The sequence below is a fragment of the Vidua macroura genome, chromosome Z (assembly GCF_024509145.1).
Source record: "Vidua macroura isolate BioBank_ID:100142 chromosome Z, ASM2450914v1, whole genome shotgun sequence".
In the NCBI taxonomy this organism is placed as follows: Eukaryota; Metazoa; Chordata; class Aves; order Passeriformes; family Viduidae; genus Vidua; species Vidua macroura.
The window spans coordinates 68,335,150-68,354,367 of record NC_071611.1 but is presented as its reverse complement, the minus strand read 5'-3'; the positions used below and the strand labels follow the sequence as shown (position 1 = coordinate 68,354,367).

At 39.4% G+C, this 19,218-nt stretch overlaps 1 protein-coding gene across 1 annotated transcript in view; it reads left to right on the top strand.

The window, feature by feature from the left end:
- The first annotated feature begins 725 nt into the window (after positions 1–725).
- Positions 726–19,218, top strand: part of ST8SIA4 (ST8 alpha-N-acetyl-neuraminide alpha-2,8-sialyltransferase 4) — a 50,938-nt gene continuing 32,445 nt past the window's right edge. The window contains exons 1-3 of the mRNA XM_054003687.1: positions 726–1,159; positions 4,801–4,932; positions 15,168–15,425. Coding sequence (XP_053859662.1) covers positions 1,047–1,159; positions 4,801–4,932; positions 15,168–15,425 — 503 coding nt within the window. The 5' untranslated portion in view covers positions 726–1,046. The remainder of the gene's footprint in view (positions 1,160–4,800; positions 4,933–15,167; positions 15,426–19,218) is intronic.

Here is a 19,218-nt window from a genome sequence, read left to right as displayed (position 1 = left end):
AACAATACTGAGAAAAGCGGATATAGCCAATAATTTAATTTTCGTGTTGCATTATACATCTCAAAGGTTTGGGTTTTTTCATTTTGTTTTGGGGTTTCGTGGTTTGTCCTTCTATTTTGTGCATTTCAGAGAAACTGTCCCAGCAGAAATTAGGAAAATAACGGCCGTGTTGAGACGGTGCGGATGAAACAAGACCCTGGGGAGTAGGGCATGGGCGGTGGACTTGGCTGGACTCCAGGACTCCAGGCAGATCTGTGCCGGGGCCACGTCGCTTCCCTTCTGCATTCCCGCCTTCTACTGCGGCTTTGGGACAGCAAGACGGGGGAAAACCGTCCAGTGCCTTGTTCAAGCCACAATCAACCACAGCGGGAGCGAGGGGGGAAAAAAAAATAACCAACGACCAAAACCTTTCATCCTTCTCTGAAGTGCGTTCCTTTTCTGCGGCACAGGGTTGGCAGTCCTTCGCTCTCACTTTCAGACGCCCAATTGGCGACACGGGCACAACGGATGTGACCCAGGCGAGGAGCGCACGCTCCCCTCAAACCCAGCGGAGCTGCCGGCGGAACTCTCCCACCTCCCCTCTCCTCGCCGGCGCCGCCCGCGTCCACCGCCCTCCTTCCCACGCCAAGGCCCCACCCGCTCTGCCCGCATTGGCCACGCTTCGCCCGCCCCCACCCCCGCCCCGGCGGGGGCGGCACTGGCAGCGGATCAGGACGGAGCGGAGAGCCGCGGGGCGCTCCGCGGCTCGGCCCTGCTCTCCGAAGGCGCAGCGACGTCGCGGACCCGTCTCCCCGGCCGAGGCTGCCCAGCTTGCAAGCCCAGCTGCCTGGCAGGGCGAAAGAGAGACACTCTTAAACGCCAAAGAACCCCCAGCCTCTGCTCCTGCCTGGTTTTATTTTATCTTCTGTAATTATTTCGGGAAAAAAAAAATAGCCAAAAAATACATCGCCGTGTTTTTAGGAATTCGTGCCGCGTGTGCAGTTGTTTCCAGCACATCCTTGATAAACAAAGGAAAAGAGGAAAGGGGCCCGCGTTCTGCAGAAGACATGCGTTCCATCAGGAAGAGGTGGACTGTGTGCACGATAAGTCTCCTCCTCATCTTCTATAAGACGAAGGAAATAACACGGACCGAGGAGCGACAGGAGGCAGCTCTCGCCGGGTAACTGTGGGGCGCGGCGACGGGAGGGCGGTCCGAGGGGGCGGCTCGGCCGTGTGGTTGTCAGGTGCTCTGGCGCTTCTCGGGCTGTGACCCGCAGCCTGCGATGCCAGCGCGACTCGGCGTTCTCGCCGGCGGGCGCTGCCGGAGGGCCCGGATGCCGCTGCGGGACGAGCGGCGAGCGGGGCTTGCTGCCGGGGCTCGGTGGCCGTAGGCTGGGTGCGAGGGGACGGGAAAGGACGGGAGCTGCCCTGCTTCTGAAGTTGCCTCTTAGCCGCCGTAACGGGGCGCTCCTGGGGAGTTTCACCTGTCCGCAGCTGCCCCGGAGGCCGGGACGGCCCGAAGTGGCGGCGGCGGTCGCTGGAGCGCGTTGTGCCTCGGTTCCTTGCCTCGCAGGCAAGCGTGCTTGGGATGCAGGTGAACGCCTGCTTCCGTCTTTCAAGTTTGCCCGGAAGCTTTGCTTAACTTGGCTTTTTCTTAAGGATTCTTGCTCTGAGATAAGTGTGGGTCATCCCCCTTAGCTCTCGAGCTTCCTCCACTGGAAAGTCTGGTCCCTCGCTGAGACCGACTCTCCCTTTGCTGCCTGTGGTTGACTCAAAACGAAAGGCAGAGAGTTCCTTGCCATTTTTATCTTTGCACCTTAGCTTTCTCTTTATGTACATGAATGCCTGCATTCCTCATTTTTCTCCCAACTTGCAGCAATTCTCTGGAGGTACTGGGTTTTCAGCCAAGCTGGTTTTTCCGTGGAGGTGTATAAGATTTTCGTTTCCCTGGAGCAATGCATAAATTTATTGGTCGTTCAATGTAATCAATAAAATCTAAGTAGGAACTCACACTTTCTGTTTGCTTGTGCATGCCAGCTGTGGGTAGAATTCTTTCACAGCAGATTTTTGTCCTCTTGTGTGAGCCCTTGCCTTAATTTAAGGAGGAGGGATAAGGGAATTCTAAGTACCCGTACAGGCCTGGAGGAAGCTGAGACGATTACAGCCTACTTGGCCCCGGAGTTAAAGACAGAAAGCACATCCCTCTTTCTCAGGGCATCTAGTGAGGGAAGGGGACACAGGCAGCTGAGCGCGGCTGGGCAGCTGTGGCTCTGGCACATGCTGAGGGCAGGGGCTGTCCTCACCTGTGCGTGTAATATTTGCTTCCTTTGTTTTTCAAGATTTTCACAACCTGCTGGTATCTCTTCCTCTTGTTCAGCCTAGGTGTAACCTTGTTTCTACCACAAAGCTATCTGTATTCTTAGGAGAGGTACAGAAGTTTAAAATTTGGGGTTACAGCTGTGTGAAAACAGAGGTGAAAATGAACATGTGAGGTAGAATTGTCATTGATACCCTTGTTTCTTAGTATGTGCTCCTTCCTCTCAGACTAGAAGGAACTGATGAAATTATTCAGAAATTACTTTATACAAGTTTGCAAAGAAAAAGCTGCCTTCAGCTTACTGCACATTGTTTGGCACAACTTAAAACCTTACTAAAATGAACTGTTGTTTTAATATTAAATGGAAGGAAACGAGTGTGTTTATTTATAAATACATATGTTCCTAACAAACTTTTCAAAATACAACTATAATATACTTCTAACTAGTTATTTGTGATATCTCTATTTCTTTATCAGGGAGACTTCTTGTGCTTTATGGTACTACTCACTTTCACTGTTGAAATATATTTTCTCTTCATAGCCTGTTATCCTATTCATTACTGTATGAAGCAGAAAAATAGCTTAAAAATGTATTGTTCATAACTGCTGCCCCTATTGATGTTACACTTGCCTTTCTCCTGAGTTTGGGGTTTGGGACATTGGGTTATTTTTGACTGGTCGTGTAGGCAAGCATAACTTTCAGAAAAGTTATGGGTGTGCAAGGTGGCCCATTTTATGGTTATTAGTGGCACCAGATAATCCAAAATGGACTGGCTATATAGAGACATCTCTGAAGTATCCTTAGACTGAGAGCTTTACCTGGATGTAGTTTGATCATTTTCCTTTAGATGCATGCACTCAATGCGTGTAGAAAATACATGCAGGAGTATATTTGTAATTAATATTATTACAATGATTTTGGAAAAGTTTTAGAGAATAAAAAAATTTAATATAGCAAAAGGTATTAGTTGGATTCTGTCTATTGGATTTAGGGACTTCTGCAGCATCCTCCCATGTCTTCAAGTTAGCAGGATTTGGGTAATTTGCATACAGGTCATGAACTTAAAGTTGTAGGTTTTCAGTAGATGGCAACCTTACCTCTGCATCAGTGTGAAGTCTGGGCTGCAGGATGTTGGCATGAGGGTGACAGGGAAGGGGAAGCTGCAAGTAATGAAGGATGGTTTTGGTGAAGAGTAATGGTTTGTTAGTTATAGGGGCTTTTGCAATGACAGTACATTTTAAAAATTGCTACATATTACCAGTTTTGTTAATTTAGTTAAATTAATGTCCTGTTGCAGGATAGCTTGTGTTTAGTCTGTTGTATAATTTACTAAGTATTATTGCTTTATATACAGCAGTAATGTTGCTGTGTTTCTTACTAAGGGCACTGATACCATTGTTATAGAAGCTTACAGCCACAGAAAAACAAAACTCAGCAATTCCGGAAAGCTTTCAGTCTCACATCTTTACCATTTTGTTTGTTGAAGAACTGTGGTCAGATATTCTGTTTCCAAGTAAAGTTATTGTTATTGGCAGTATTTCAGGGCATGCTTATTTAACAGACAAGCAGATTTCTGTATATTATTGTCCTGTGCACACCTGACTTACAAGACATTCTTTTGTGGTGAACTTTTACATCTAACAACTTTGATATATTTGTGATAAACAGCCGTGTTTGAAGTCAGCTGAACATGGCTCTGGCATGTAATAGACTATGGATGATACACTATGGATGATAATGGAAGGATATGGAGATAAATATGAGTTTTAGTTGTAACACCTTAAGTTGTGCTTGTAATGTTTGGACTTCTTTGTCCCATTTATGTTATCCTGTTGGCTAATACCACTGCAACTTGTGCTAGCTTACTAGGTGTTCAGTGGTCATCACCCAAAGCTTACTGTATTTATTTTTTAAGGTTACCTTGCCAAAAAGTTACAATCACAAGACTGACGGACAGAATAAGACAATTGGAATGTTTTGGATATGTGCATGCAAAAGTTCCATGAAGTGTTGGGAAAATTTTGTATTTTGTATACAATTAAATTCCACAATTCCATGCTTTAAAATCTTCAGCATTTTTAAGTGGGAGGCCAAAGATATCTGTTAAAACCAGTATTGCAGATTATGAACTGGGAAAAGCCTTGAAATGTAACACTTGATTCTTAGTTTAGTACTAAAATTTGGAACCTAGAAGTGCAGAATCTGCCGCACAATCATTACGAAGTTTTGTCCAGATTCACAATTTGGAGTTTATTGTAGTTCTTGTTATGTCTATTCTATTACAAATATAAACAAATTTAAGCTCTTAATTTGCATATTCAACTATTACAGATAGCTGTGTCATAGATTTTTTTCTGTTACAGTTAATTTTCTTTAGAAAGCTAAGAGATAATTGCTTATTTTTGTTGAGAGTAAAAGGATATATTGCTGGTGCTTGGGATGTAAATTGCTTAATCTAGAGTTAACCTTGACATAATTGCATGTTTTCTATATTGCATTGCAGAGATGGTGAACTGAGTTTGAGTAGAGCAATGATCAATAGCTCCGGTAAGATAATTAGAAAGGGTGGCTCCTCAATCTTCCAACATGCTGCAGAAGGCTGGAAAATCAATTCTTCTTTGGTAATGGAAATAAGGTGAGTTTCTTAAATAAAAAAGCAATTCATTTCACCTTGCCTATAATTATTTTCATTCATATTGCTTTATAATTCCTTTGGTCTACAAACAGAAATTTTATTTACATTTGCAGATGAGTGTTTTGAAACTGTATCTATTTAGGTTTCAGTGTTAAATGCAACTGCATGACATTAGGCTTCAAAGTCAAGTCATCCTTCATAAGAATTAATAAAATGTTTTCATCTGACTGTAACTGTAAGACCTGTGCAATCAACCTCTACTATTCATCCCCATATTTAAGCTGGTTGTCTAGAACTCTTCCACAGTCAGTGGTGAGAAACTGGTGCTTTTAGGATATGATTTTCTCTCATCCTTAAGGTTTGATATAGAACAGGTGAAAGTATTCTAACCATACTAGTTTTCCTCCCTTGACTGCAGAGGGAGCTTAGGCAGACAGCTGGGATGCAGGAGTCAATAGCTGGGACATCAAGTGTAGTGAATCCACTTGTGGCTGTGGCTGGTCCACGTTTCAGGGTCAGATGCTGACAATAGCTGTGTCTTAAGCAGTTTCCTTTCTTAATGTCCGGCCAAAAAGAGCTTTAGGCTTATGCTGAGGGGGCAACCCAGAAGCAGAGTTGAACTGTGTGATAGTTCTGATGTGTCTTTACAGTGGATCTCTGCACCTTGGGGCACAGATGCCTCTGAGTGTGTTGTGTCATATCTTCCCCATCTCCATCAGGAAGATGGCCCATGAGAGAAGCATGTGGAGCATGGATTGGCAGTGTGGAGATCTAGGAGTGTTACATTCTATGAAAAATGAGGGAAAGTAACTATTTCTGAATATTAAGATTTTTGAATAATGTAATGTTTTCTAATTAAATTGTGGTTTCCCTGTGATTTCCCTTTCTACTTTTAATTTTTTCTTTTTAAATTAAAGGACAGTTTACAAATCAGGCATTGTTTCCAGGTATAAAAGCATGGCTTCTCTGAAGGAGAAATTTAGGGATTTTTTTAATGACTGCTATTTTATGTCCCTAATTCTAAAGCATGCAGAAGATAAAGGTAGCTCAGAAATGTAGGTATCATAAGTTATGGGTCCAAAAGTTGGGAGAAAATCGCTTTTTCTACTTGTGAAGTAAGCTGATTTGGAAATGGTTGAGTGACTATAAGTAGAGACAATTATTCTCAGTCATTTTACTGAAAATTTGAGTATCATATTTCAGAACCATTTAAAACGGATACGCCTTGCTGCTCAAGCCAAACAACAAACAAGAAAAATACTACAATAACCTTTTGGTTAAAATCAAGAAAGAAAATAAAGTTTGGGTTTTGCCAATTTTCCACCTGTTCCAAATGCAAAATATATTATTCAGACAAAGAGGTAAAACAGTGGAAAACGCTTTAGCATTTTTTCATCCTGTTAATACATGTGCATAATTTCAATCTATTAGATTAATGAGATTCAAAATAACTTTTTTCTTTGTTGTTTCCAGAGGGGGAAATTTCTCTTATTTAATAAAACACTATTGTGTACTTAAGAACCACTTTTATATGTGGGGTTTTTAAAAATATTGTGCAGGGAAGGGGGTCTTTTTTGTCTCATTAGTATAGTGAAGAAAACAGTGTATCTTGTACATTGGCTCAAGAAGTAGAGGTTCCACCATAATTCTTCCACTGTAAGATTTTCAGTACCAGAGAGGGCATAAAGCTGAGATTATTTAGAAGTCCACATTGCCAGTTTTATTTTCAGAGGCTACCTTAATAAACGCTGGGGCAGAGAGTAGATGTGAAGCAGAAAATAATTTTAGATTAATGTGACTTAGGGCCAGAAGTTGACATGAACTCTACAAAAGGAGTCAGTGCTACCTGCCAGGCATAATCTTTCCAGAAATCCTCTTTGTTGAGGCTCATAGCACATTCAGTTATGATTCTCAGTGGTGAGGGAGGGATATCAGGCATGCTTTTCACTGAGGAAGCTGCGTGCAACCCCTGATGATGTCTTTCAGTCTGATGTTGGCTAAATTATGTACATTCTCTCACTTTTTCAGGTGGTTTGCTATACACCTTTCTTCCATGCTACAGCAGTAAGAAGCATTTTAGCTGTAGTTTTACACTTACCCACCTATCAGGACTACCTTTAAAAGTGTCTGATAGCAAAAGCATACAGTATTCTTGTGGTTTAACTAACTGCTTAGCCCTCCGTAATATGTTACATCCACTGTACAGACTATGAAAGTGATTAATTGTCTATAATTACAGCTGTTAACATGAAGAGTGGTTGGTGGTCTTGTGGTGTGACCATAGGAAGTAACAGTAAGAGAGAAACAAAAAACAAGCTAGAGCCTGTTGAGAAATGTATAAAATGTTATCAGTTCTAAGTGGTGGAAAAATAATTTGTGAAGCCATTAGTGTGCATCATAAAGATATTTCATAAAACTTATAGTCACCCATAAATGACAGATGTTTTGTGTCTTACATCAGCTTGCCACCCACATTAGCAATTTTCAAATGTAGAAAGTATGTTTTTTTTGCTTTGTGCAAGGACTGTTGGTCAGTGATGTGTCAAATCTTGTTGATTGGCATCTAGAATATTATACTTTGCTATTGCTTTGTTGACTTTGTGGGCATCATCTCTGGCCGTTTTATTTTTGCTCAAGTTAGTGATGATGTGTGTATCAGCCTCAAAGGCCTTAGGAATTCTTGGCAAGGCCAGGCTCCAGGTAGGAGTCAATGAGTGGTAAATCTTCTTTATCAAGACCCCAAGGAAGGATGAAAAGATTCCAGTGAAGGCAGAGAAGGCAGTCTGTGGAGTGTAGCAGCCCTCTTGGGAAGACAGCAGCCTTTTGGAGATAGTGAGCAGGCTTAAGAAGAAAGAGCTAGACTTTCTGTGGTTGAGGTAGGAATTATGGGTGTTACTAATTACTTGGGACTGTGTGAAATGTGCCGCCTTTACAATGACTGGTTTAGTAGGAGACTGATTTTTGCAACTGATGTTACCTTCTCACTGCTGGCAACTTCTTTGAAGAAGAATTGATAATTCCTGTAAGAAAGGGAAGAAGACTGCTTTTTTGGCTCCCTTTTCTATCTGAGTTATTTCAGTCATGAAGAGGAGTTTACCATCTGCTAAGGTTTTATGTCTTATGTCCTTTCTACTGTCTGTAGAAATGTGAAGTTTTTCCTTATGCTTACGGAAATATGGAGGCTTTATTTGTAATGAAGGCTATTGTTTCAGAAAGTAGGGATGTGGTTGAGATGGTACAAACCTGTTTGGAAAAGCCTTCTACACAGGGCTGATGACACCACATCTGTGACCTGTGTGAAATGAACCACAGTTTGATGTCTGTGACTTTTTTCTACTTACTTTTAAATAAATATGTGAATTTATGCTGAAAGGAGAAGAAGAAGGTTATGAATTGCAGGAAGGCAAATTTGTAAATAAGTACATTGGGAATGTGTTTATCTCTGCAGTGTAACAGAGAATATTTCCTGTCAGAAAAGTGTGAGAATTTGTAAGATGTCAGCAGCATCTTAAAAAAAAAAAAAAAGCATCTTCCTCCTTCAAAAGGTTCAGATTATTATCAATTTTTGTCTTACAAGTTAGTGTGAAACAGCTGTGACAAGTCCCTGAAGTTCAAGCAGTAAATATGGAACCAGCAAAAGAGCACTACAATTGCTCTGAAGCTTTTGGAGCAATGTTCTGAAGCCTTGTGTGCTATTTCTTTCTGTTTGTTTTCTCTGGTCTGGTTTAGTCATAATAAACCTCAGGGGATTTTTGCTTGCCAATCTACCTTACTCTGCCTTGCTTATCTTCTTCAAAAGCTGGATGACCTTCCTGTGGTAAGCAGTAGTTGAGTCATGGTCTGTTTAAAATCCCTCTTCCTTTTGCATGCCCACTGCCTTGTATTACAGCATTTCTGTCTGTGTGGCCTCCATCAGCTGGGAGCTTCTAGAAGCCCTTCTAGGGTTATTTGCAGTCAGGTATGATTTTAACAAATCCAAATTAGTGGTTGAACTAGATGATCTTTCAAGTCCTCTTCCAACACAAACTATCCTGTGATTCTAAAGGCTACTTTCCTGGAAGAGCTTTTCTTGAAACTGACTTTTACACTAAAGCAAAACCTAGCACAGGTGCAAATAGCTGTGGTCCCCACAGCCTCCTCAAGAAACCAGCAGGAGCTGGAACTCTAGTCATGTACAAGAGCAAGCTGTGGCCTTCTGTTACCACAGAGTTTGTTCTTCCATTTTGTTTTTAATTAAAATAATTTAGCTGGCAAAAAAATCATGTTTTATCTAGGCTGTAGTCCCTGGTGATTCTAGAGGCTGAGAGCCACCTTCTACTTTCCAGCTGTGGACTGCAAAGCAGAGTCAGGACTTGCTAGGGCTGGAAAGTTGAGTTGTTATGAAGGCCTGTCAGAGAGAGTCTGCAGGAGATCAAGAGGAGGGATTAGAAATCTATAGCATAAAAGTTTTAAAAAAATGTTGAGTGGTTTCTTATCCTCTGGTAAATGAAGGATATTGCTAAGAATAAGGTGTAGTCCTAAGCAAGGCATAAGAAACCAGAGCAGCCTCAGCTGTTGTGGAAAAGATCTGAGGAATACTATGCTTCCAGTAAGGCCAGGGAAGCACTGACAGAGGTGCATGGGGAGGTTGTCAAGTCCCCACTACATGGAATTATTAGGAACATTTTAGATAAACATGGGCTGGGGGACATGTAGATAAAGGCACATCTTCAGTGGGCACAGAGAGGATCAAGTCCATCTCTATTCCATAATGTGATTGCTGGTGAACCCTCCTGGGCACTTAGGATGCACTCCAGAGGCTTCTCCTCACACCTGGGGGGGCCTACTCAAGTCTAGCAGCAGTGATTTATAGCACTGCCTTCCTCTACAGAAATGACTTTTCCCAGAAAAAGCATTGACAGTCATATTTCAGTTTTCTTAAGAATGTCTAAAAATATACATGGTTTTGTAATCTTAACATTCAAATCATCTAGTGGTCTATTTTCTTTTGTTCATTCACACATTTCTGAGGTAGATGAAGAACAGTTTGAGATTGTATAATAGTTTTGTGGTGCAAAGACCACAGTACAAAATAAAACTAGAAAAATGCGTCATGAGAAAAATCTCACCATTTTGCCCCAGAGCAGTACATAGTCTAAACTTTTGGAAAGCTGTTCAGAGACATTACTGTTGCATGAACTCATCAGATAACCCAGAGTTTCAGTTGGTACTTAAATGTTATGGAGATCTGTTTCTTTTTATCAAAGAAAAACCATAAGTCAGTCACAGATTATGACTCTGTGTTTTTTTGAGTCGTGTAAACATGTTCCAAGCAGCAGCTTGGCTACAATTAAGCGAGTCACATCAGTCTCACCTGACCACAAAACGGCTCAGGTCACACCCTGACACAGTTTTATTTGTCATAAAAAAACTTGAAAACCACCTCAAATGAAACTGTTTGCATAGTTTAGCTTAAGGCTGCTTCAAGGTTTGCTAAAAATAATGCTCTTTTTTCTCTGTGGAATTGAGTGGAATTGAGTTTGCTTTTGAATTTAATATGCAGCTTGAAGTGGATTAACACTTACTTGTCATTATTTTGTCATGTCTGTTTAATCAGAATAACCTTGTGCTGTTTTTGGTACTCTTTGTGTGACAGAGCAGAGGTTTAAACAAGTTGTTATTACTAATCAGCATCAAGACTGACTGAGACACTCATGTATGTACACTCAGTATTTGTTATGTCCCTCAGTATTTTTTTTCCCTCCTTATCACTTATGTGAAAATCGGAAGTACTGTTATCCCCATGGTATCAGTGAGTCAGTAGCACGAAGGAACTTAAAACAACAGCATGGACTCTGCATTATTTATCATATTACTTTCAGTATTAGAAGATATCCGGATACAGTCAGATGAATCAATAAAAAATATTTCAATGTTAACATTATTGCATATCTCTTATATAAGGTTTCTACTGCATACTGCAATACCTGTGTGCTCATTTAAATATATATGCTAATGACAGTTTCAGATAAGAAAACGTTTTTAAATTTGTGAGATGATACTAAGGTTAGAGATTTCTGACCATCTCAGCATTTTATTGAAAAATAAATTCCATAGACCTTTTGGAAATTTCAGCTGTGTTAAGTGAATTGTTGATTATCTGATTCTAATTCAGATCCACATGAAATTATTTGGAGGACTTTTATAAGCATATAGATAAATGAGTTTTGAATGTAAGCAACCAAATGAATAATGGAAACCAATGTGTGTTTACTTTTTTTGACACTGTTTGTATAACTTCCCTGCCTTCCTCTTTGAAAAATAATATAGAAGATACGGTGTTCATGCACAAATTGCTAATATGGACAGTTTTAGGCCAGTTTTTTCTAAATAACAGGGACTAAAGCAAATCTTCTGGTAATCATGTGACTTTTTGTAGTTGGAAATCTAGTTTCTGTGCATTGCACATAATTTTTTGAGGTTTTGAGACTCATCGGTGGTCATCCCTTCTCAAGTCAAAGTTCATGTGAAATGAGTTGCTTGATAGCTTGGATGATGATGTTTGTACCTTTTGATGGATTCAAATTATCCTTTACAGCCCCAGCTGTAGTAGCTCTCTTCCTATGTGATGAATAATTACAGTAATTTTTAGTACTTCTAGATTGGACAATTCTCTCTTGCTCTTTTTTGTTTTGTATCAATTGATCTGTCTATTGTTGCAGAGTGCCCACAAAGTTAAGCTATCAAACCCAAGGAGATTTAAAGTCCATTCAATTTAAAGGGCAAATTTGAGTCTTCATCTTCCTTTTACAGAAATACCTTGCCTGGCCTTACCAAAAGCTAAACTAAGGATTTTAAGTTTGTCTATCCTGCTTTATTATTCTGAGTCCTTCATGTGCCTCAGCATAAGTTGCCTTTGCTCTGAGGCTGCTTGCTTCATATGTGACAGCTGTAACAGATAGCCCAACACATTCCAGATATTAGTTCTTTTTTTTTTTTTTTTTTTTTTTTGGCCAAGTTTAGGAAATGAGAAGAATTACTTAAGAACCGCATTTATTATGTTTCACTTCTCCTATGGCTTTTAAGATCAGTTCCATGGTGCGTGTTTTGTGTTGTTGGTTGCAAGATTGAGACATACTCTCTTGAGGCAGCAGCACAAGAGCTGGCTAGTGAGCATGGGTGTTTCTATAGCTCATCCCTTTTAATTTGTGGGGGATTGTTTCACCTTTATGGCTGTGACTGAGTGTTGCAACTGCTAGAATAACATTTCTAGTTTTTGTTCCTGTTTGGTTGTGCTATATGGAAGTTCTTCTTTAGAAGGTTAATATGCAAACAGAATATCCATTTTGTTTTAAATTCTGCCTTACCTACTGACAACAGTGAAAAATTTTTGTTTTTCTTCTTGGTAGACTTCCACAGGCAAAAGTTTCTAGTAGATTTATTATGAACTAAACATCCTGCCCTGGCTCAGCACTCCATGTCTGTTCCACAAGAGTGTTGTACTTGGTTCAGATCTGATCTTTTTTCAGAAACATACGTGCTTCACAGATGGACACAAGCTTATAAAGCTTCACTCATGTCTTGGTTTGAAAAGACAGGTGTCTGTTAAGGAAGGCAGGAGCTTCTCTTGAAATAGAAAATGTAAACCCCCTCCCTCTGAATTATTATAATATTGAGATTAAGGGGCCCTTAGGTAAAGATATGGAAGTAGGAATAACAGTGCTTAGGAAAAATAAAAATGCAGTAATATAAAACAACAGTGACAGAGTCAGAATATGACCTGACATCTGTTGGTCAGGGTGTTTGTAGCAGTCTGATTAAATGGTGGCCGCAGTTCTCCAGAAGTGACAGATGTATTTCTGTTGAAACAATGACTCTGTAGAAAGGGTGTAGGTTTTCTCTGAAGGTCAGTGGTGTTGCAGATGGGCCCGGTCTTTTTCTGGGAATCTAGTGAGAAAAGGCTGATCTTCTGGGAATCTAGTGGGAAAAAGCTGCCTGTGGTATTCTAAATTTCAGATTATATCCAGGTAGTAATGCTGGGCTCCTCCCCCTGTGTGGAGCATCTCACAATGCAATGATGTAATTTTGTCGGTCATGCCATGAGACTCAATGGCCCATTAACAGACGATACCTTCCCAGAGGGAGGATTGGTTGTAGAAGAGATAAAGAAAACTGTCCCACCTGGTTTTAAGAGATGGCAGTGTTTTTTTAACAGAAAACACACCTCCAGCCACCTCTTGCATTTGGAACCTATGACAGCTCACTTGCAATCCTGAGCTATCAGTGTCTCTTCCAGCTCTGGCCTAGGGATTTTTTCAGCTTTTTATATCAAGGGTGTACTGAAAACTGCTCTGCACTGCTAGTGGAGGTATTAGTCATTGCATACATTAGTCCTTACATTGCAGTGATTAAGTATCTCTTTTGAATCTACATATTGAACATGTGCTAATTTTTGGACCCTAGTCTCTACCTGTTTTGAGCAGAATGGAAGCTTTGAACAGAGTTTATTAGAGAATCCCTCCCACTGAATTATGAGGTACAGAACTTGTTTTCTAAACCTCTTGCATGTTAAACCCCTTCTCAGAGAGGAGGTAAGGTATGATTTGATCTAATCTTAGCCCCAGACTTGGTCAACGGTTTATGTTAAAAGGATTGTGCAAGTGCAATTGAACCTTTATGCAATTTTGTCCCACAAGATTAAGGATGGCAAACCAAATATACTTAAGTTATTAAAGTAAATTAGTTATTGATGATCTTAATGGTAATAATTAGACTAAAATATCATTTTTATTTAATACATGGTACAGTTACAACTTCCAGTATAGTGCACTGTTTACTGAAGCTATATTGAAGTAACAATATTAAAGCTAGTAAAATAATTGAGTAGAAATTAATGACCATGGGCAAGTCTCTTTTACTCAGACTTAAGGAGTAACCTGGGAGGGGATTCCCATTCAAGGAAGGAAGCTAGACACACACTCCATCCAAGAAGGAGTGTGTCAGAATTCTCTGCCATTAAAAAGGGGACCTCGCCTTTTGTACTATAAAGTGATTGACAGTCAGATGTATCAGCTCAGCAGCTTTACTTAAGTTATCAGTACTGTCACTTGTTGATTCCATTATAAGGAGCTCTGTCTGCTGTATCCTCACCAGTGCCAGTTTCTGTTGGGAAAGACTGTTCTTCACAGAATAGAGTGTTTAACTTTGGGATTGATGAGTCAGGCTGGTTTCAGCATTCTTCAACACCAAAAGCAGGATGATGCCCTCTTCTCCATCAGCATTGATTACTTTTGCAAATAGAGGCAAGTTTGAGATGCTTTACCTCCACTTAGGCAGAGCATCCTGATGCCCCCATGAGCAGATATCATGACTTCACTTTTCAGCTGACATAAAAGCAAACATTCTTCATCAGTTATTTGCTGGGGGCTGGGAATATACAAATGTTTGTCTGCCATAGTTCACTTGATACATGGTAGTTTATTAAACCCTCATATTTGGTCATGTGTGTCAACCTCTGTAATAGTTTAAACAGTTATTTGCTGACAAGATGATCAATGTTGCAAAGTGTTGATGAGTTTGTAAGAGATTCTGAGTTCAGCTAACAGCTTGACTGGACCCTGAGCTGCAGTAGTTTAATTTGCATTATGTTTTAAGCTGATTTTGTTCAAATTAGTACAAAAGACTGGGTGTGTTCTCAAATCGAGTTAATTAGGGTAGCTTTAGTTAAACTTTGGTTAATTAGGAGGAAGTTTATGCTAAACTGAATATATTACTTTTATGGTGAAATAAGAATCTACAAGAAAACATGGTCATTCCTGAGCCAAGCTGATTTGTAAGGCACAACATTTCCTGATCACAAATGCTTCATGGATTCAAGTTTGTTTTTATGAAAACAAACCACCACAGTTCTTTTTAAAAATGTCTTAATTCCAAAATTTTGTGAAGATAGTCAAGCACAGTATGCCTTCAAATTTTCAGTTATCTTTCCTTTGTCCCTCTGTGTCTTTGTGTGTACAAGTCATTATGCTGTAGTTCTGTAGTATTTATGTGTTACATTGTAACCAGTGTTAACTCCATTCTAAAATCTTTGCTCTATCTCCATCCTAGAGCATGGGAAATTACCCTGGCAGGACTGGCACTGTCTGCATTCTGCTTTATGTTGTATGGCTTGTGCAGTCTATATTGCTGCTAGATAAAACTCCATTTCAGCAGCAGGGAGTGTTGGGTTTTGTCTCTGCATTTTTCTGTCAATGCAGGAAGAACATTCTTCAGTTCTTGGATGCTGAAAGAGATGTCTCAGTGGTCAAAAGTAGCTTCAAGCCTGGAGATGTAATTCATTATGTACTGGACAGACGTCGCACTCTAAACATTTCTCAGGATTTGCACAGCCTTCTCCCTGAAGTTTCTCCAATGAAAAATCGCCGATTTAAAACCTGTGCGGTAGTTGGGAATTCTGGCGTCCTTCTAAAGAGTGGTTGCGGAAAAGAGATTGACAGCCATGACTTTGTAATAAGGTAAGTTTTTATCTGTTGTTGAAGATGCAGGCTACTATGTTTCTTGCAGAAAAGCTGGGAGAAATGTTTTAATCTGAGATACATATTACAGGCATTATCTGAAATTAATCTGAAACAGTATCCACCAACATGTGATTCCCTAAATTTAAATTCATGCCTATATTATTGATAAGAAGATTATTGTGAAAATAAAACAAGGGAGGGAGGTTTGCATTAATTAATTTTGCTTTTTTGCTGTGCTTATTCCAGACAAAATTATTCTTATAGACGTCTTGGTAGAAGAAATGCAAAATGGTTTCTCTCTTAAGAATACTCTTTTTTAGCTTTTGGTCAGCACAGATGGCCTTTTGTAAATTACTACATTCCTTCTGTGTAGCATGTAGTAAAATTTCAGTGTGCTGTATTGATGTTAAACCAGGATGCCACTGAGGTAGTTGGAAGTCACCCTAATATATTCCTTCCCATTGGTTTAAGAATCTATTCTTGCAGTTTGGGGGAAAATTATATGTTACACTTTTTATTCCTTCTTCAAACACACACAATAGAGTGCCTATGGATTTCATGTATCATGTCAAAGCTGACCTCATTTGACATCTTGGCATTATGTAGACAATGCTGAGTTAGTGATGGGTACTTCTGCTTTTGAAGCAGAAGCTTCAATTGGTTTGGTTTGAGAAGGATGAAAGAACACAGGAGGGTTGTGACAGAAAGCAATACAGAAATATTAGTCATTGTGAGTTATTTGCTTTTTCTTTTTTGACCTTAAAGAATGATGGGGACAATAAATAGTAAAAGGACATGGAAAAGAAAAATAATGGTTTCGCAGTACATAAATAAAAGAAGAATATACATGAGTTTTGTATTTCATTTGAAAGTTATTTTAACAAGTTGCAACTGAAGCAGTAACACACTTCTCTTTCATTTTCCTTATTAGTCTTACTTGTACCACTAGTTATTGAAATTAGCATCCTTACTTACTGCAGAGGAAATCTAAAAGTAATTACCACAGTTTTAAACTGCATTTAGCCTTTGGCATGCTTTTGTATTCTCTCTGAGATGAAATGGGATTCATTTAACAGATGTCTTGGTTTTGGACAAATTTAGGAGGAAATGTTCTGAAAAGGTGTTTCCTTTAATGAAGAGTACATTTTAGCATCTTTTTTTTTTACGGGTTCCTATAGGTTTGAAAGGATTTTTATTGGAGCGAGTGAAAAAATTGTTTATTTAACAAGCAAGTTGTTTACAGGTATGAAAAGAATGAATAATGTTAAATAATAAAACTTTCTGCTGCTTTGAAGAGTTTCAGAATTTTTTCTGTAGGTGTGGTTCAGTCTTTTTCCGAGCCTGGAGCTGACCTCTGGGCCAAGCGCGATGTGGGGGGGGCTGGGGGTGGGGAGGAGCCTGGGCAATGTTTTGGTGTTTTGGCTTGGAGAAAAGTTTCATAGTTCTAGAAGACGAAGCTACAGTTCCAGGCAAAACTTCTGCTTCAATTAACAAATGAAAAGCTAGCTTAAAAAGCAAAGAAACTACTTCATCTGCTTTTCTCTGGAGAGAAAAAGCCATGAGTTGGGTGAAACCAAGAGTCTTATCTCTGTGTTTTTAAACACAGGCGGCAAAAAAATGTTTTTGCTTCTCTTTCCTCTTCCTCTCTCTCTGGGTTTAGCTTAAAGCTATAGGACCCATTTTTGGGCACAAAGCAGGCGACAGGGGATATAATAACATCACTCCAGGACGCAGGACTACAGAAAAAATTAGATGCTAGATTTTCTAGATTAAAATTTGCATAGAGAAGGCAAAGTACATTATTATAAATCATTGCTGAATTTCTTTGCAGTCATCCCCATGCTCTTTCACACATTTTAACTAGCCATGAAACCAGGTGATTTTATCTGATAGGCAGTTTTAACTAATTCAAGTACACGGAGGAAAAATAATATTCTAAAGACTTGGTGGAGCATAATAGGATCAGTTGGCAGTTACTGTTGCTAATCTGGTCTTTAGACTGGAGAGAGATGTAGGTGTTCTGTGAAGATGGTGAGGAAATGGAACAGGTTGCCCAGAGAAGCTGTGCGTATCCCATCCATGGAAGTGTTCAGGGCCAGGTTTTGTGGGGCTCTGAGCAACTTGGTCTAATGAAAGGTCTCCCTGACCATGGTGGGGGATTTAGAACTAGATAATCTTTAAGGCCCTCTTTCAACTTAAACCATCCTATGATTCCATGAAACATTTCTCATATGGTGTGTGACAGTTAAAGTGATCTGTGTAACAACTAGTGAGTCTGACAATATCCTGATTAATAATCTCTAATGTTTTGGGAATAACATGCTTGGCCCTCCTGCCTATAGGGAGTTTCAATGCAGTCTTTTTTTTTTTTTTAATTTACAAATGAAAGTTGTTTTAGAATTTACATATTATAATTTAAACTATACGATATTTATTTATTTAAGTCTTGATGCATGTATAGTTATATAGCATCTGTTTAAATAGCAAGGAATTTGTTTGTAACTGAACTTAAAGAAAAAACAAATCATTCATCAGAGTTAATTTCCTACATTCCTCATCTTCCATTTAGAAAAAGTGTACATCACTTGACATGTAATCACATGGTGTAATTATGAAGTTCTGGAGTGCTTCATAAACCCTTACCTGTTTTGCTGTTAGGATTCTGGTATTAAAATGTACCATGACACTCTGTTAATCTTTTTAGTTTTATCTGATCTCTCTGGAAGTAAAATGTCCTCACTTATGTGCCACCTGATGGTATTCTTGAAAGGAGTTTCTGAATATATCCAAGTATATAGGCTGGTGAAGGACAGTTTTGTAGAATCTTCTGATGCCAAGTGCATTATGCCTATGTGCTGTGACAAGTATGTCATACTATTCTGGTTAAATATATTACCTTGATTTTTGATTGTATTTTATGGAGGGGTGGGGCTGGGGGGAGAGGGGAAGGGGGTGAAATCTGAAGGAAAATTTTGTCTCTGAGAGTTGTTTCTTAGAGGAGCAGTTCTTAGGTCAGGGTTAACACCAACAATACCATTAATTTAATTATCAAACTGACAGTGAATGTCTGTGACAATGAAGAGGTCACAACTGATATCCAACAATATTTGCAGTATTGATTAACTCAAGATCCTCCAAAGGTAGTGAAGATGTTAATAATAATGGACAAACACACAGAAGTTTCACAAGATTAGTGAAGTCATGCCTATTTTGGCAGTAGAAAATGTGGTCCACCTAATTAAAATGGGAAGCAAGGAGACACTTTGTTTTTAAAAAAAAAAAATCCCAAACTGTGATGACTATGAACTATTTTCTGATTCCCATATACCTTTCCTTTTTACCTTTCATGCTTTTATACCCCATTAGGAACTATTGATCTGTGTGCCCCTACTACTCTCTTCTTGTGCCGAGCCTCAGTGTGCTCATTTTGATAAATACCCAGAGAGAGTCTGAAGCATTCCAAAATATCTGATTAGATGAATAAGTACATTTTGTTCTCACGTTGTCTGCACTTTCTCATGCTGAAATTACCAAGCCAGGGCTGAGTTAGCTGTTGCATCTTACAGAGCAGATGAACTTGTTATAATAAGTAGTATATTTTAAAATGCAGTGGTTATGTAGGAGTTTCCGAGAAATGCAGCTGTATTTTGGGCAAGTGTTAAAATAATAATATTAAGCATTGCCAAGTAATAACTTGGAATTACTTCTGGAAGCCAGTATGTACCATACAGTTCAGCTTTGGGTTCAGAATTTGAATAATATAAAAAATCAGAGTAAATAGTTATATATT